The 14186-nt window shown below is 30.9% G+C and overlaps 1 protein-coding gene and 1 long non-coding RNA gene across 2 annotated transcripts; both read right to left on the bottom strand.

Annotated features, from left to right (window-relative positions):
• Positions 1-274: 274 nt before the first annotated feature.
• On the bottom strand, positions 275-14186 carry GXIVsPLA2 (phospholipase A2 group XII). The gene is made up of 2 exons (XM_075303394.1): positions 13795-14186; positions 275-884 (listed from the first exon to the last, which is right to left on the bottom strand). The coding sequence occupies exons 1-2, from the start codon at positions 14039-14041 to the stop codon at positions 460-462; spliced, it is 672 nt and encodes a 223-aa protein (XP_075159509.1). The 5' UTR covers positions 14042-14186; the 3' UTR covers positions 275-459.
• On the bottom strand, positions 9539-10050 carry LOC142232743 (uncharacterized). The gene is made up of 2 exons (XR_012721189.1): positions 9946-10050; positions 9539-9884 (listed from the first exon to the last, which is right to left on the bottom strand). It is a non-coding gene; the product is annotated as an uncharacterized LOC142232743 (long non-coding RNA).

The following is a 14186-nucleotide window of genomic DNA, read 5'->3' as shown; positions in this document are numbered from 1 at the left end:
GTATTTTTTTGTGGGCTGAAAAAAAGTTGATGTGTGCTGTTAAAAGGCAACTCTGCTGAAAAATAAATCGCCACTTCAATTTTTGTTTTTTTACAGACTTAGTATTTATCGTACCGCCGTCGTACTATATCCACCTAAATATACGGCTTACCTCATTATATATAGTTAGATTTATTAGACCTGATGAGAACTATGCTTGGCGATATCTAATAACATCAACTTTAACATACTGACCTCAATAGAAGCATATATTTTATAATTAAGATATTACATATCATATTAATAAACAAATATTTTTATTGGCGTACAACTATTGGCTGTATAATAATATCTAGGTTAAGATGCGTCATTTTGGATGTCGTAAACTAATAGTTATTATAAATTTATTTATATAAAAAAAAAAACAAGCAATAAATACTACAATACACAAAAATGAATTTTTCTCAGTTTTTGAGGTCACTAAATATCGTTGGGATCTTTCCAACCATACTTCTTGCCTTTGTTGTTATTGTCACCTCTGCTATTTTTGTAAAACGGTTTAGGTGGCGGGCAGTAACAACTTCGTTTTTGTGAATCCAAGTACGATTTACAGCCCAGCGTAATAGTTCCGGTAAAAAGCATCTTCGCTGCAGCTTTACAACCCTTTATCATTAGATCACCAGCTAAGGATTTGTCATAAGTATCACAATGTTTGTAAAGACAACGCTTGAAGTCAAGGTCACAGAGCTCTTTATCACTATTGCATGTATCGTAACATATATCATGGGCATTGCAACATGTTTCCATTTCTACCGCTGGCAGATACTCGGTACTTATGCGAAGGCCCAATGAACCGCAACCGTCAGAAGTGGGTGTATAAAACTTGTTTTGAACAGGACGAATTTCTGAAAATAAATAAAAAGTATTAGAATGATAATAATCGAAAGTGATATTAATTCAAATAATACTAATTCTAAACCATTAGAGTTTTTGTTTTTAATATTATCAAGTGCAAAGCATCAGACACTAATCTTAGAGCATGTATAATTCTACACTCATAGAAAAAGGTCTGCTCAAAACAGCAGTCGATGTCTTCTTTTGTACTTCAGGGTCTAACGAACAACAAATTATACAATTGTTAGATTATAAATTTTTCCCCAAAGCATATTTCAAAACCAAAAATAATTTTTTGCACTGTAATATACTTACAAGCTTCTGAATGCCATCAGATAACATTTTGTTCGAGGACATATAAAACCTTAATTTTTAGCGAACAACTAATTTTAAAAGGTGTAGTGTTACCAAAAGTATATTTAAGAACCAAAAACACTGGTTTTTGTATATTGCTGCACTCCAATATACCTTACGGCTTTGTTATGCTTTAAGTTTATCAATACTTTTTGGGCAAATACTCAATATATTGTTTTTTAGTAGTTTAACATTTTAATTTATTTCACCTAAAACATGTTTTAATGTAAAGGTGGGTACTAAGTTAGAGTTTAGACGCTAAAATTAAAATTAAATTAGTAAAAACTACTATAAAATTAAATTAAATTAGTAAAAACTACTATAAATTTTTACCTTTTTGATGGAAATTTTATTACCACACTGAAAAAAAATATTGTCGTGATGTCAAAGATTTCATGTCTTTAAAATACGAGTGCAAATTTTGCTTAGCATAGAAGACGCATTTCTCTAGTATAAAGTTTTTTTCCTTGACCAAAGGTCGATAAACTTTTCAATGAAGTGGTATTGTCCTTATAATTATGTGATTTGATTTAAAAATGGATATCATAACATGAAAGAAAAAATGTTTGGGCTAAGGTCAACTTGACTTTAATAATTTAGAAAAAATCTTTAAATTTAATGAAATTGTCTTTAAATTTGTTGTCTTTTTGCATTTTGACTACAAAGCAAAAAATCGTTCAAATACAGGACATGTTTTTCAACACTTTATTTTAAAGACGTTTTTTACTTGAAACACAGCATAATTTCTACTAGAAGTCGAGTCTTAATTTGGAAAATAAAGTCGTCGTTAACTTGTTTTTAAAGGACTTGGATAGCATATGAAGAAAAAAAGCTGAAGAAACGAAAAAATAAAATTTGCTTCCTAGAAGCAAGTACACAAAACCCAAATTTAAAAGAGAATCGTGTCTTAAAAATTTCCTTACTTGTATTCTCCGCTTCTTTGGCTCGGAATCAATACCAAATTTTTTAAAGTAAAGACAAAATCTTTGGAACCGGGTATGCTTTTTTTTTCAGTGCACTTGATGGGGAAAAGCCCAAAGACACTTTTTGCAAAGTTTATATCAATCAAAATCGATGAACAAATGTAAACGTGAAAAAAATGTAGCTGCTAAACTCGAACTTAATACCCACCTTAATCAAGCTTAAAAGATAGCAGACTATTTGTGCTATTTTAGCAAACTGTGACTGCTTTCCCTTTTTGTTCGCTTCCAGCAAAAAAATTCGAAGTTCTTCTTAAGGCACAACTTTAAAAGCACTTCCAAAAATGTCCTCCCAAAGATGTTATTTATTTTAAATGCACAGGAAGTTCATTTGTGTCAATTTTTATACCCACCACCATAGAATGGTGACGGGGGTATAATAAGTTTGTCGTTCCGTGTGTAACACATCGAAATATCAATTTCCGACTATATAAAGTATATATATTCTTGATCAGGGAGGAATTCTAAGACGATATAACGATGTCCGTCTGTCTGTCTGTCTGTTGCAATCACGCTACAGTCTTCAATAATGAAGCAATCGTGCTGGAATTTTGCACAAACTCGTCTTTTGTCTGCAAGCAGGTCAAGTTCGAAGATGGGCTATATTGGTCCAGGTTTTGATATAGTCCCCATATAAACCGACCTCCCGATTTGGGGTCTTGGGCTTATAGAAATCGTAGTTTTTATCCAATTTGCCTGAAATCTAGAGGTATTTTATGGCCATAAAGAGGTGTGCCAAAAATGGTTAGTATCGGTCCATATTTTGGTATAGTCCCCATATAGACCGATCTCCCGATTTTACTTCTTGGGCTTATATAAACCGCAGTTTTTATTCAATTTACCTGAAATTGGAAATCTAGAGGTATTGTAGGACCACAAATACGTGTACCAAAAATTGTGAGTATAGGTCAATTTTTTGGTATGGTCCCCATATAAAACGGCCTACCGATTTGTGGTCTTGGGCTTATAGAAACCGTAGTTTTTATCCAATGTGTCTGAAATTGGAAATCTAGAGGTATTTTAGGACCATAAAGAGGTGTGCCGAAAATGGTGAGTATCGGTCCATATTTTGGTATAGCCCCCATATAGACCGATTTCCCGATTTTACTTCTTGGGCTTCCAGAATCCGAAGTTTTTATCCTATTTGCCTGAAATCGGAAATCTAGAGGTATTTTCGGGTCATAAAGAGGTGTGCCGAAAACGGTGAGTATCGGTCCATATTTTAGTATAGCCCCCATAAGAACGATCTCTCGATTTAACTCCTTGGGTTTGTAGAAACCGTAGTTTTTATCTGATTTGCCTGAAATTGTAAATATTCTGGTATTTTAGGCTCACAAAAACGTGTATCGGATTAAGTTTTTATTGGTCTTGAGGGTGTAGAAGGCGCACTGATCATGAAAATGGCTTGAACTCAATGTAAAATTTCCAGATTTTACTTCTACAGATTTAAGATTTCAAATCAAGACGTTATTTTATAATTTTCTTGCACACTTACAAGAAATGTTAATGATTCCTCTAAAACTCAAACAAAAATGGTTCTTATAAATCCAGAATCTGATATAGTCCTCATAGGTGAAATCTTTAAATTTATCTTCGGGAAGTGTCCTCAAGCCCTCCTGAAATTTCAAAGGAAACCCTAATATCTGGTTCATGGTGGTGGGTATTTAAGATTCGGCCCGGCCGAACTTACTGCTGTATATACTTGTTTATAACTTGCTTTTTCATATTTTTAATGGGAAATTTAAAATTTTCAAATGGGTTAAAAACAGACTACAAATTAATAAAATAGTGCAAGTTATTTAAATTTTTACGAAAAAATGCTAAATCCTTTGAAGAAAAATTGCTATTTTTTTTTTGAACCAACGCTTTTTTTGCTGCGTTGCAATAACTGCAATATAATTCATTTCTAATAATGCAAAGATGCAGTTGAAATTGATATTTAATAATCCTTCGACATATAAAGATGTAATTTACAAGACAATGAAAAATAAGATAATAATAAGTTATGTTATTATTCGTAAATTGTTTTTTGCTAAAAAACTATGATCTTTTTAAATATATTTTGAGTTTGGTTTACTTTATTTTTATTGTAAGATAAATGAAATTAATTAATTTTATTTTAACAGAAATATTTTAAAACTATGCAGATATGAAACTTTTGTTCTTAAGGTGGTTATTAAGTTCGAGTTTAAGCCTAGTACTAAGATCACGTTTTCGCACGAAAAACTGTTATACTCCATATAAAAAACGTTAACGCGGAATAAATGCGAAATCTTTGTTTTGAGCATTTTCAGACGCATATTTATACAACCCTGGAATTTTCGCACGAAAAAATAGGCAGGCATATTATTTCGCATAAATAAGTTAACATCCCTGGGAGATTTTTACGGAGATTTTTGAAGATTTTCGTTTTTCGCAGCAACGAACTTAGTACTAAGCATTAGCCGCTAAAACCGAAATTGAATCGGTAAAAACAGTATAAAATTGTACCTCTTTGAAGCAAATTTTATTAAAACTTGATGGGGAAGATCCCGAAGCAACTTTACACAAAGTTTATATTATATTGTCGTGAGGTCAAAGATGTCATGTCTTTAAAATACGAATGCAAATGTTGCTTAGCATAGAAGACGCATTTCTCTAGTATAAAGTTTTTTTCCTTGACCAAATTAAGTGATTTGATTTAAAAATGGATATCATAACATGAAAGAAAAAATGTTTTGGCTAAGGTCAAGTTGACTTTAATAATGTGGAAAAAATCTTTAAATTCAATGAAATTGTCTTTAAATTTGTTGTCTTCTTGCATCTTGACTACAAAGCAAAAAATCGTTCAAATATAGGACTTGTTTTTCAACACTTTATTTTAAAGACGTTTTTTACTTGCAACACAGCATAATTTCTACTGGAAGTCGAGTCTCAATTTGGAAAATAAAGTCGTCGTTAACTTGTTTTTTAAGTACTTTGATAGCATATGAAGAAAAAAGCTGAAAAAGCGAAAAATTAAAATTTGGTTCCTAGAAGCAAGTACACAAAACCCGATTTCAAAAGAGAATTGTGTCTTAAAAGTATCCTTACTTTTATTCTCCTTCTCGCTTCTTTGGCTCGGAATCAATACCAAATTTTTTAAAGTAAAGACAAAATCTTTGGAACCGAGTATGCTTTTTTTCAGTGTGCTGAGAGGTGACTTTTCTTATGTAGTTTGATCTGCTGAATTCGAAAAAAAATGTATGGAACAGTTTTTGATATATCCCGTTATTTTTATTTTTCGCTCTTCGTTTAGTAAATACATTATATCTCGAGTTAGAAATCATGCAAATATGAGCCACTCACCCACACAAAAATGCATTTTTGTGTGACCGAGTGGAATTTTTGTGTGGTTGAGTTGCTAATATTTGCATGATTTGCCATCGGATTTGTTCACTCAATTGCTTATAACTTTGTCATTGTTCGGTCGTTTTTCTTCTAGTTGGTCTTATTACTTGCGTTAGAGTATCATCTATACTATCACAATGGACCGAATAGTCTAAGTGACCCTTATACATCGGGCTGTCACCTAACCTAACCTAACCATCATCTATACGACCATGAAGAGAAAAAATATGTTTTTTCAAAGGTTTGTACTCTTCCTGCGGAAAAGGGTCAATGTAAAACATGATTTTTTTTTTTTAAATTTATGCATCCTTTTATGCATCGATATTTTTTGAACCTCTTAACTTATTACAGGATTAAACACGATTGTTCGTCATCTTAATACCTTTCATTTAAATATAAACAACGATATAATCGGACATTTCTAACTCGAGATATAATTTGTTTAGTGAAAAAAAAGCGAAAAACCAGGATATCTCCAAAACTATTCCATAAAAAATTTGTTAAAAATTTTCAGCAGATCAAAATACATAAGAAAAGTTACATCTCATTAAATGTACATGAAAAAATTTTATTTTGTAAACTAGTGTAATTGGCTATAAGAAAAAATTGTGGTTTATTCAGACTTTGTTATATCCGTTATCTACTGTATTATTTTCCGACGGTTTTCTCGATCGATATTCACTAACAAAACATAATGAATCAATAATAAATTAATGATTTTTCAAGCTCGAGGTCTTTTTTGAATATTTTATTTATTTTTTCCAATCTATCGCTATTGCCATATTGAATCGCTTCTTCAGGGGGTACGCATGATTAAATAATTTTTCTAGCAAGAACACACATTTAGTCATAGATTGATTCATTATTTATTATTTTCTTCGATTTTCTTCGACCTTTTTATGTTATAATAATAAATTAATGATTCTTCAAGATCCAAGTCTTTTTGGAATATTTTATTTATTTTCCCAATATTTCGCGATTGCCATATTGAATCGCTTCTTCAGGGGGTAAGCATATTATAGACAACACAAAATACTTAAAGCGATTCAATATGTCGTCGGATGTATGTATTGCAATACATACATCCGACGACGAGTGTAGTGTAGTGAATCTACAGTAGCTTTAACTGCCTGTTCATGGAATTTTCGTTCGCCTCGAGACGAACGATTCGCCAAAAATCACATATTGATATCTCGAAAACCAGGGACTGTGGAATCCCAATTGTTTCGGTGTTCGATAGTAAATCATAAATAATGAGTTTAGAACTAAACTCAGAATTTTCTAGAAAATATATCTAAAGTTATTTTAGTTTCAATCTAGACGAACGATTCGTCTCGAGTCGATTTTGTGTTTCATGAACTGGCAGTAAGTATTTTGTGTTGTCTATATTATGCGTACCACCTGAAGAAGCGATTCAATATGGCAATCGCGAAATATTGGGAAAATAAATAAAATAATTGGGAAAATAAATTGACGAAGAAATATTAGTATCGTTTGACGTGGTTTCTTTATTCCCAAGTATTACTGTTAATTTTGCACTAAATATTATAAATCAAAAATGGACGATTATTGAAGAAGTAACACAAATACCAAAAGACTTATTCATGGATATTTTAACTTTCTGCATAAAGTAATCAAGATACTTTAAATTTGAAGACAAAATTTATGAACAACGCCAAGGAATGCCAATGGGATCTCCAATCTCGCCAATCGTCGATGACATAATAATGGAAGAATTGTTAAGTACAACAATACAACAAATGCCTTCGAAACCTAAAATTCTGACAAAATATGTGGATGACATCTATGCAATCGTCAAAACAAGGGAAGTTGATACCACAGTAAAAATCCTCAATGAGTATAACCCAAAAATACAATTCACAATGGAAAAAGAAAACAACAAAAAACTTCCCTATTTGGACTCCATAGTACACGCAAAGAAGAAACATGATTGTCACAATCATATTCGAAGAGCAAAATAATATGATAGGAGCTATTTTTGCGGCGACCATGTAACATTTTAACCTGCAACCATGTTGGCTCAGTGAACATGGTTCTAAGAAAAATGTAATTGTCCTCATCTAAAATGTTATTATATTGATAAAAAGAATTTTGTTTGAATGAAAAGACAATGGTCACGATTTAAAATGTTATGGTATTCATTAAAAATGTTTTTCTCCTAGTTAAAAGAACATGGTCACAACCTAAAATGTTTTGATCTTTATGAAAAAACTTTTATCATCGTCGAAAAAAGGACGCCACTTGAGAAAAGAAAACACAAAATCAACTTTATTTGTTTGTTTTTATTTATTTATAAACTAATTCATTGTTTTTTTGCATTTATAATGCCGTTCAAGCAAACATCATATATTTTTACACACTCTATTTTATTTCAATTTCAACAATAATTAATTATTCCATATTTACATCGTGCCCATCAAATGTACAAACGCAGACATCATGTAACTGCAAATAAAAATAAATACCATATAGCAAAATGCAGAACAAAAAAGCAGGTACATTTTTTCAATTACACTTTCCTTTTTTGTGTTCACATAAAACCACGTGCCACTCCTGAATATGTAAATAAATTAACACAAAACACAGTAAATCCGTATTCTCCGTCCATTCCAAGAAACAATCAACACACGACTGACGCGCAAAATGAAAATCGTGTGTACCTGCTCAATGTTTTTATAAAATTCTTTTCGCTGCAAACAAGTTAAAAAATTAAATGGTCACGAAAAAATGTAAATGGTCTTTATGGCCATGTAATGGTTCTAGACATGTCTATACTTAACCTATAAAAATACTTTTTTCCCTGTAAAAAAGTAAACAAAATTGAATGGTCAGGTACATGATTTTCCCGACCATTTAATGGTCTCAAATTCTATCGTTTAAATGATAGAACATGTTTGCGGTATTTGAGAACCATTCAAATGCTTATTGCCACCATAAATTTTTCTCCGCTCGAAAACTATTTTTACAAAGACAAAATACATGGTTTTCGCGGCAATTACATGCTCTAGATAAGCATTAAATGGATGCGGCAACCATGTCCAAACATGGTTTTTCTGTGCGTGTACATCGGATAGGAAATGTACTAAAACTTGACTGGTATCAAAAACCCACAGCATCGGGTATATTGATAAATTTCTATTCAAAACACCCAAGAAAACAATAATTAATACAGCGACGAATTACATTCGAAGAGTTTTAAATGTAAGTGATGAGGATTTCTATTTCTAATGAGTTTCTAACTCGCACTATAATTAGTTAAATATGTAGAGGAGGACAAACTAACTCGATTGGAGGACCCGAAAAAGTATATTTCAGTCACATACACCAGGCTTCACGGAAAGGCTGAACAATTCAAATATATTTGACAAAGAAAAATACCAGTTACCCTGCCAACATTTTTTGAATTTGGGGGCGCTTCTGAGAATCCCCACTACGTCGAAAACAGTCGTATACGATATCCAAAACTCCTCGGAAAAGCGCCGTCACTATTGAGAAGTTGTACCACGCCAAGTTACTACAAAAAAGTATCGCATGAGTGCAATTATTAGGAGCCCTTCTGGATACATTTAGAAGGACGCCAATAAGAGCCCCTTCAAACAATCAGACCAAGTGCATTTTAAGATAGTTGTAAAAGAATCATTGTGGTCAAGTAAAACACGATTGTTTAGATGTTTATTAATTTTATGAAACATTTATAAATTCTCATAAATATAACATTTATACGACTATCACATCATATTTAACACATTTTTATGCATTAATAAGAGATTGATGTTGAGTTACAAGTTGTAAGTTAAATGTTGTAGCGTCTATCAGCCAATACTATTATTCCCAATGGAGGCAGCGTGTCCGGAAAAATATTTGAAAAACTATCACTTTATTCCATTTGGAAAGTCAAAAATTGTTCACCATATACCTTTCACAATTTTAAGCGTAATATCTATGTTTTCAGAACTTTATTTTCGTTTTTATTTAAATAAAATATAACAAGCTGGTTGCGCTTGGCGTTTCACAAAAAATAAAATGGCTCTTCTAACAGTAGTGATGGCAAAATACTTTCATGTACATTTTGTACTTTTTGATATACTTCCCCCATCACAGTTCGCGATGGTTGTGGTGACATTTACGAGTCTGTGGTAGCGATGAGGATGAAATGGAACTTTGAAATGCTGGCAGGGTAGCTGAGAAGACACATCGCAGAGTCAACGAACTTTATAGTAGGACGAAATCTAAGTTAAAAACGGAAGTGGTTTATAAGATTAAATGCAGCGGCGACGAGTTGAACACCTGTAATAAAATATATGGTGGCACAACAAAAACGAAACATAAAACTAGACTATTAGCTCACAAATCTGACGTAAAGGCTATTGACCGCTGCAAAAAACTGCACTCGCTGCCCACTGCGCAATGACTGGACATAAACCAAATTTGACCCATGTTGACATTTTAGCTGAAGAGAGACACCATAATAAGAGATTCCCTTTAGAAAGGCTACATATTAATGACGTTCCATCGGAGAAGATACATAACAGGGATGGAAAATACAATTTTTAAGAAAGTACAAAAAAGGTATTTTTTGAGCGGAAAGGTACTTTTTTACTAAATTTCAACAAAAATTTCACTGGAAAATTATTGTCAAGAGACTAAATTTTAAAGAAAATACAATTTTGACAAAATTTTCTATATAAATAAAATTTTGCAAAAATTTTCTATAGAAATAAAATTTTGCAAAAAAAAATCTGTAGAAAAAAAATGTTGCAAAATTTTTTCTATAGAAATAAAATTTTGCAAAAATTTCCTATAGAAATAAAATTTGTACAAAATTTTCAATTGAAATAAATTTTTGACAAAATTTTCTATAAAAATAAAATTTTGCAAAAATTCTATATAGAAATAAAATTTTGACAACATTTTCTAACGAAATAAAAAATCGACTAAAACATTCTTGAAGTTCAATAAAATCCGGTTTTTGACTATATCTTTTACAAAATCAAGATTTTCTTCCCACATGAACATGTTTGTTTTGCCATATTTGTAAAAGACTATTAGCAAATAAGGTTGATAAAGACTTTCTCAAAATATTAAAATATTTTGTCAAAGCTATTGTACCATAAATCTGATATCGACTCAAAAATGTCTACACAAAAGGTACTAAATCATTCGCGGGGGTACTACGGTACTGACCGGGGTGAAAAAGTATTGAAAAAAGTACTATAGTACTGCATTTTCCATCCCTGATACATAATTACAAAACTGATACAGATGGATGCTCACACATATACAGGGATATCGTACTAAAAAGCAGAGATCGACAACGAAAGCTAGTCAATAAGGTGTCATAAAACAGTAAAGTGCAATTCATTCTGATTTTATTTAATGTAATTATTACACACTTAAATGTTTGTAATGTTAAAATAAAAAATGTGATATGTTTGTTATATATTTGTTTAGTACCTGGCCCTGATGAAGATTGAGTTAATTTATCTGCTTTATATTGGAATGTTTTAATAAAGTAACCACGAAAATTTCAACGCGAAAAAGCAAACATAGTACTTACCTTAACATATAAAGGTCGAAGAAAATCAAAGAAAATAATAAATAATGAATCAATCTATGAATAAATGTGTGTTCTTGCTACAAAAATTATTTAATCAATCATGATTAGGGTATTTTCCAAAAACGATATCCAGATATTTTGAAAGCACTCTTAACAAAAAGTTTGGCACTCATTTTGGGAAAATACTTGCCTTGTGTGACCATACCCTAAGCAAAAATTTATTGTTGCAACTAGGGCTGCCAATAAAATTTCAAGAATAATCGTCACTTTTTTCCGAAAAAATCGTCATAATCGTCACTTCCATTTTAAAAATCGTCAAAAAATCTGCAATGTTAATAATATTAAAACCAAAATAATTTTTTGATTAAAAACAAAAACATTTATTTCATATAAAGAAAAGAAAAATTAACACAACTATGCATTTCAACAACAAAATCATAATGAATTCAGTCTTGTATAAAAATAAAATAAAAAAAAAAAAAAAACATTTTTATACAATGCTATGAAATTCAAAACATAGTATAACAAATATTTTTTTAATATATAGTTTCACTTCAGTAAGTTTTTTATTTAAAAATAAAAATAAAGAACTTTAATATTTACATATATGTTGCCCGATTTTCCAAAATTTGACAATTTGCACAAATTTTATTAAAAATAAAATTTAGCAAAATTTTCTATAGAAATAAAATTTTGACAAAATTTTCTACCGATATAAAGGCTTGACAAAGTTTTCTATAGAAATAAAATTTTGACAAAATTTTGAAATAAAATGTTGACAAATTTTTTAATTTTGAAAAAAAATCTATGGAAATAAAATTTTGCCGAAATTTTCTATAGAAATAAAATTTTTACACCTTTTTCTGTAGGAATAACATTTTAAGAAAGTTTTCTATAGAAATAAAATTTTGACAAAATTCTCTATAGAAATAAAATGTTTACAAATGTTTTGTAGAAATACAATTTTGACAAAATATTCTAAAGAAATACAATTTTGACAAAATTTTTATAGAAATAAAATTTTGACAAAATATTCTATAGAAAAAAAATTTTGACAAAATTTTCTATAGAAATAAAATTTCGACAAATTTTTCTATAGAACTAAAATGTTGACCAAATTTTCTATAAAAATAAAATTTTGACAAAATTTTCTATAGAAATAAAATTTTGAAAAAAATCTATAGAAATAAAATCTTGCCAAATTTTTCTATAGAAATAAAATTTTGCCGAAATTTTCTATAGAAATAAAATTTTAACAAAATTTTCTATAAAAAAATTTTGACAAAATTTTCTATAAAAAAATTTTTGACAAATTTTCTATAAAAATAACATTTGACAAAATTTTCTATAGAAGTACAATTTTGAAAAAAAACCAATTCTATAGAAATAAAAATGTACCGACATTTTCTATAGAACTTAAATTTTGACAACTTTTTCTGTAGAAATAAAATTTTAACAAAATTTTCTATAGAAATAAAATTTTGACAAAATTATCTATAGAAATAAAATTTTGGTAAAGTGAGGTATAAAATCTCTAGCAAAAACTTGCAATTGCTCTATCTGACTATTGTCAAATGTATTCTCTCTTTTGGTGGCTCTTAATGTGTAAACGAACTGCTTCTAGTCCAAATTTTTGAACCGAGCTAATATCGTCATTTTTGGTGCAAAAATCGGAAAATCGGCATATGCTATTTTTGAGTAAAAAATCGTCAAAATGCCGATAAATCGGCAAAATTGGCAGCCCTGGTTGTAACTCTAATTTCAAGTAAAGGGCACCTTATACGGTCAGATAAACTCTGCGACACAACACGTTGCGGCGACAAGTCCGCTAGTATAAGGCCATTTCTGCAATGAAATTAATGACGGATCGTTAATTCAGCTTGGAATTTTTATTGTTTATTCCATTTTTACTAAAAAATGGCTTTACACCTAACTTTTCGTCCATCTTCATTGTTTGTGTTTATGCTTCTTCTTATTTCTTCATGTTGTTATCATAATTGTTCGTGCAGTGTGAGGGTAAAACTTGAACGAACACACAACAAATAGGCGAACCTCTGTCGTAGTGTTTATCCGACCGTCTAAGGTCCTCTTAAGTAAATAATCGATTTTAGCGCGACCGGTAGCAAACAAAGAGCGATTTGGCGCCATCTATTGCGTTTGAAGGGCAATACAGTAGAATTTCTTCACAATCAAAGAGATTGGTACACGTATCTTCTCGTACATCCAAACAAACAACCCTCCACCAATTCGCCAGTGTAGAAATGAACCATACAAAATTTTGGACAAAAGCAAAAAACAAAAGTTGTTGGGAAGAAAGCTTTTGCTGGAAATCTTACATGCTACTAAATGGAATTGATTTTAACAGCTGATTTTGGAATCAATGAAGATGATTGAACGCAGGTAAGATTTTGTGATTAACCAGCAACAACACAACGAAAGGCTAATATAAACAAATGACGTATTTTGTGGACGGGTGGATTATGATGAGGGCGAAATGTATCAAAGAATCACATTTAAGATGATTTGATGTGAAATTAAATTTGAAATTTACGTAATTAAGACATGATAGCGTCACCGGAGGCATGTACTGACGACTGACGTGTGTGTGTAGTATTTGCCCACATATTTTTGTGTACATACCTGGTGCTCCCTCCTCTGAGGGACACTTGAAAATACACGTTTCCTCAACGGCTGCATCAAATACCTCATGAACGGTTCGAAACTTCTTGCTAAGTGTAATGAGATTTGAGAAGACATCTCCGAATATGGCTTCTGCTGCTATGATAGCATCTCGTAAATGGGCAATAGTACTGGAGCCGTAGCCGGAATAGGCGTAAGTTATAAATGTCAGCACATAAATCGCTATTTTCATATACGAGAAATTCATGCCGATAGAATTGTGTTAGTCTCTTTTTCGTTGTTTTTTCGTTTTTTTTTTTATTATCACGTTTTCTTTTATTTCTGCTGTTATTTTTACTTTCGTTGCAAGGGACTGACTGACAATGTTTGACTGATTATTGTGGGGTTTGTTT

This window comes from Haematobia irritans, chromosome 4 (genome assembly GCF_050003625.1).
Source record: "Haematobia irritans isolate KBUSLIRL chromosome 4, ASM5000362v1, whole genome shotgun sequence".
NCBI lineage: Eukaryota > Metazoa > Arthropoda > Insecta > Diptera > Muscidae > Haematobia > Haematobia irritans.
Note: the sequence above shows the minus strand (reverse complement) of the source record. Positions and strands in the feature narration are given on the sequence as shown.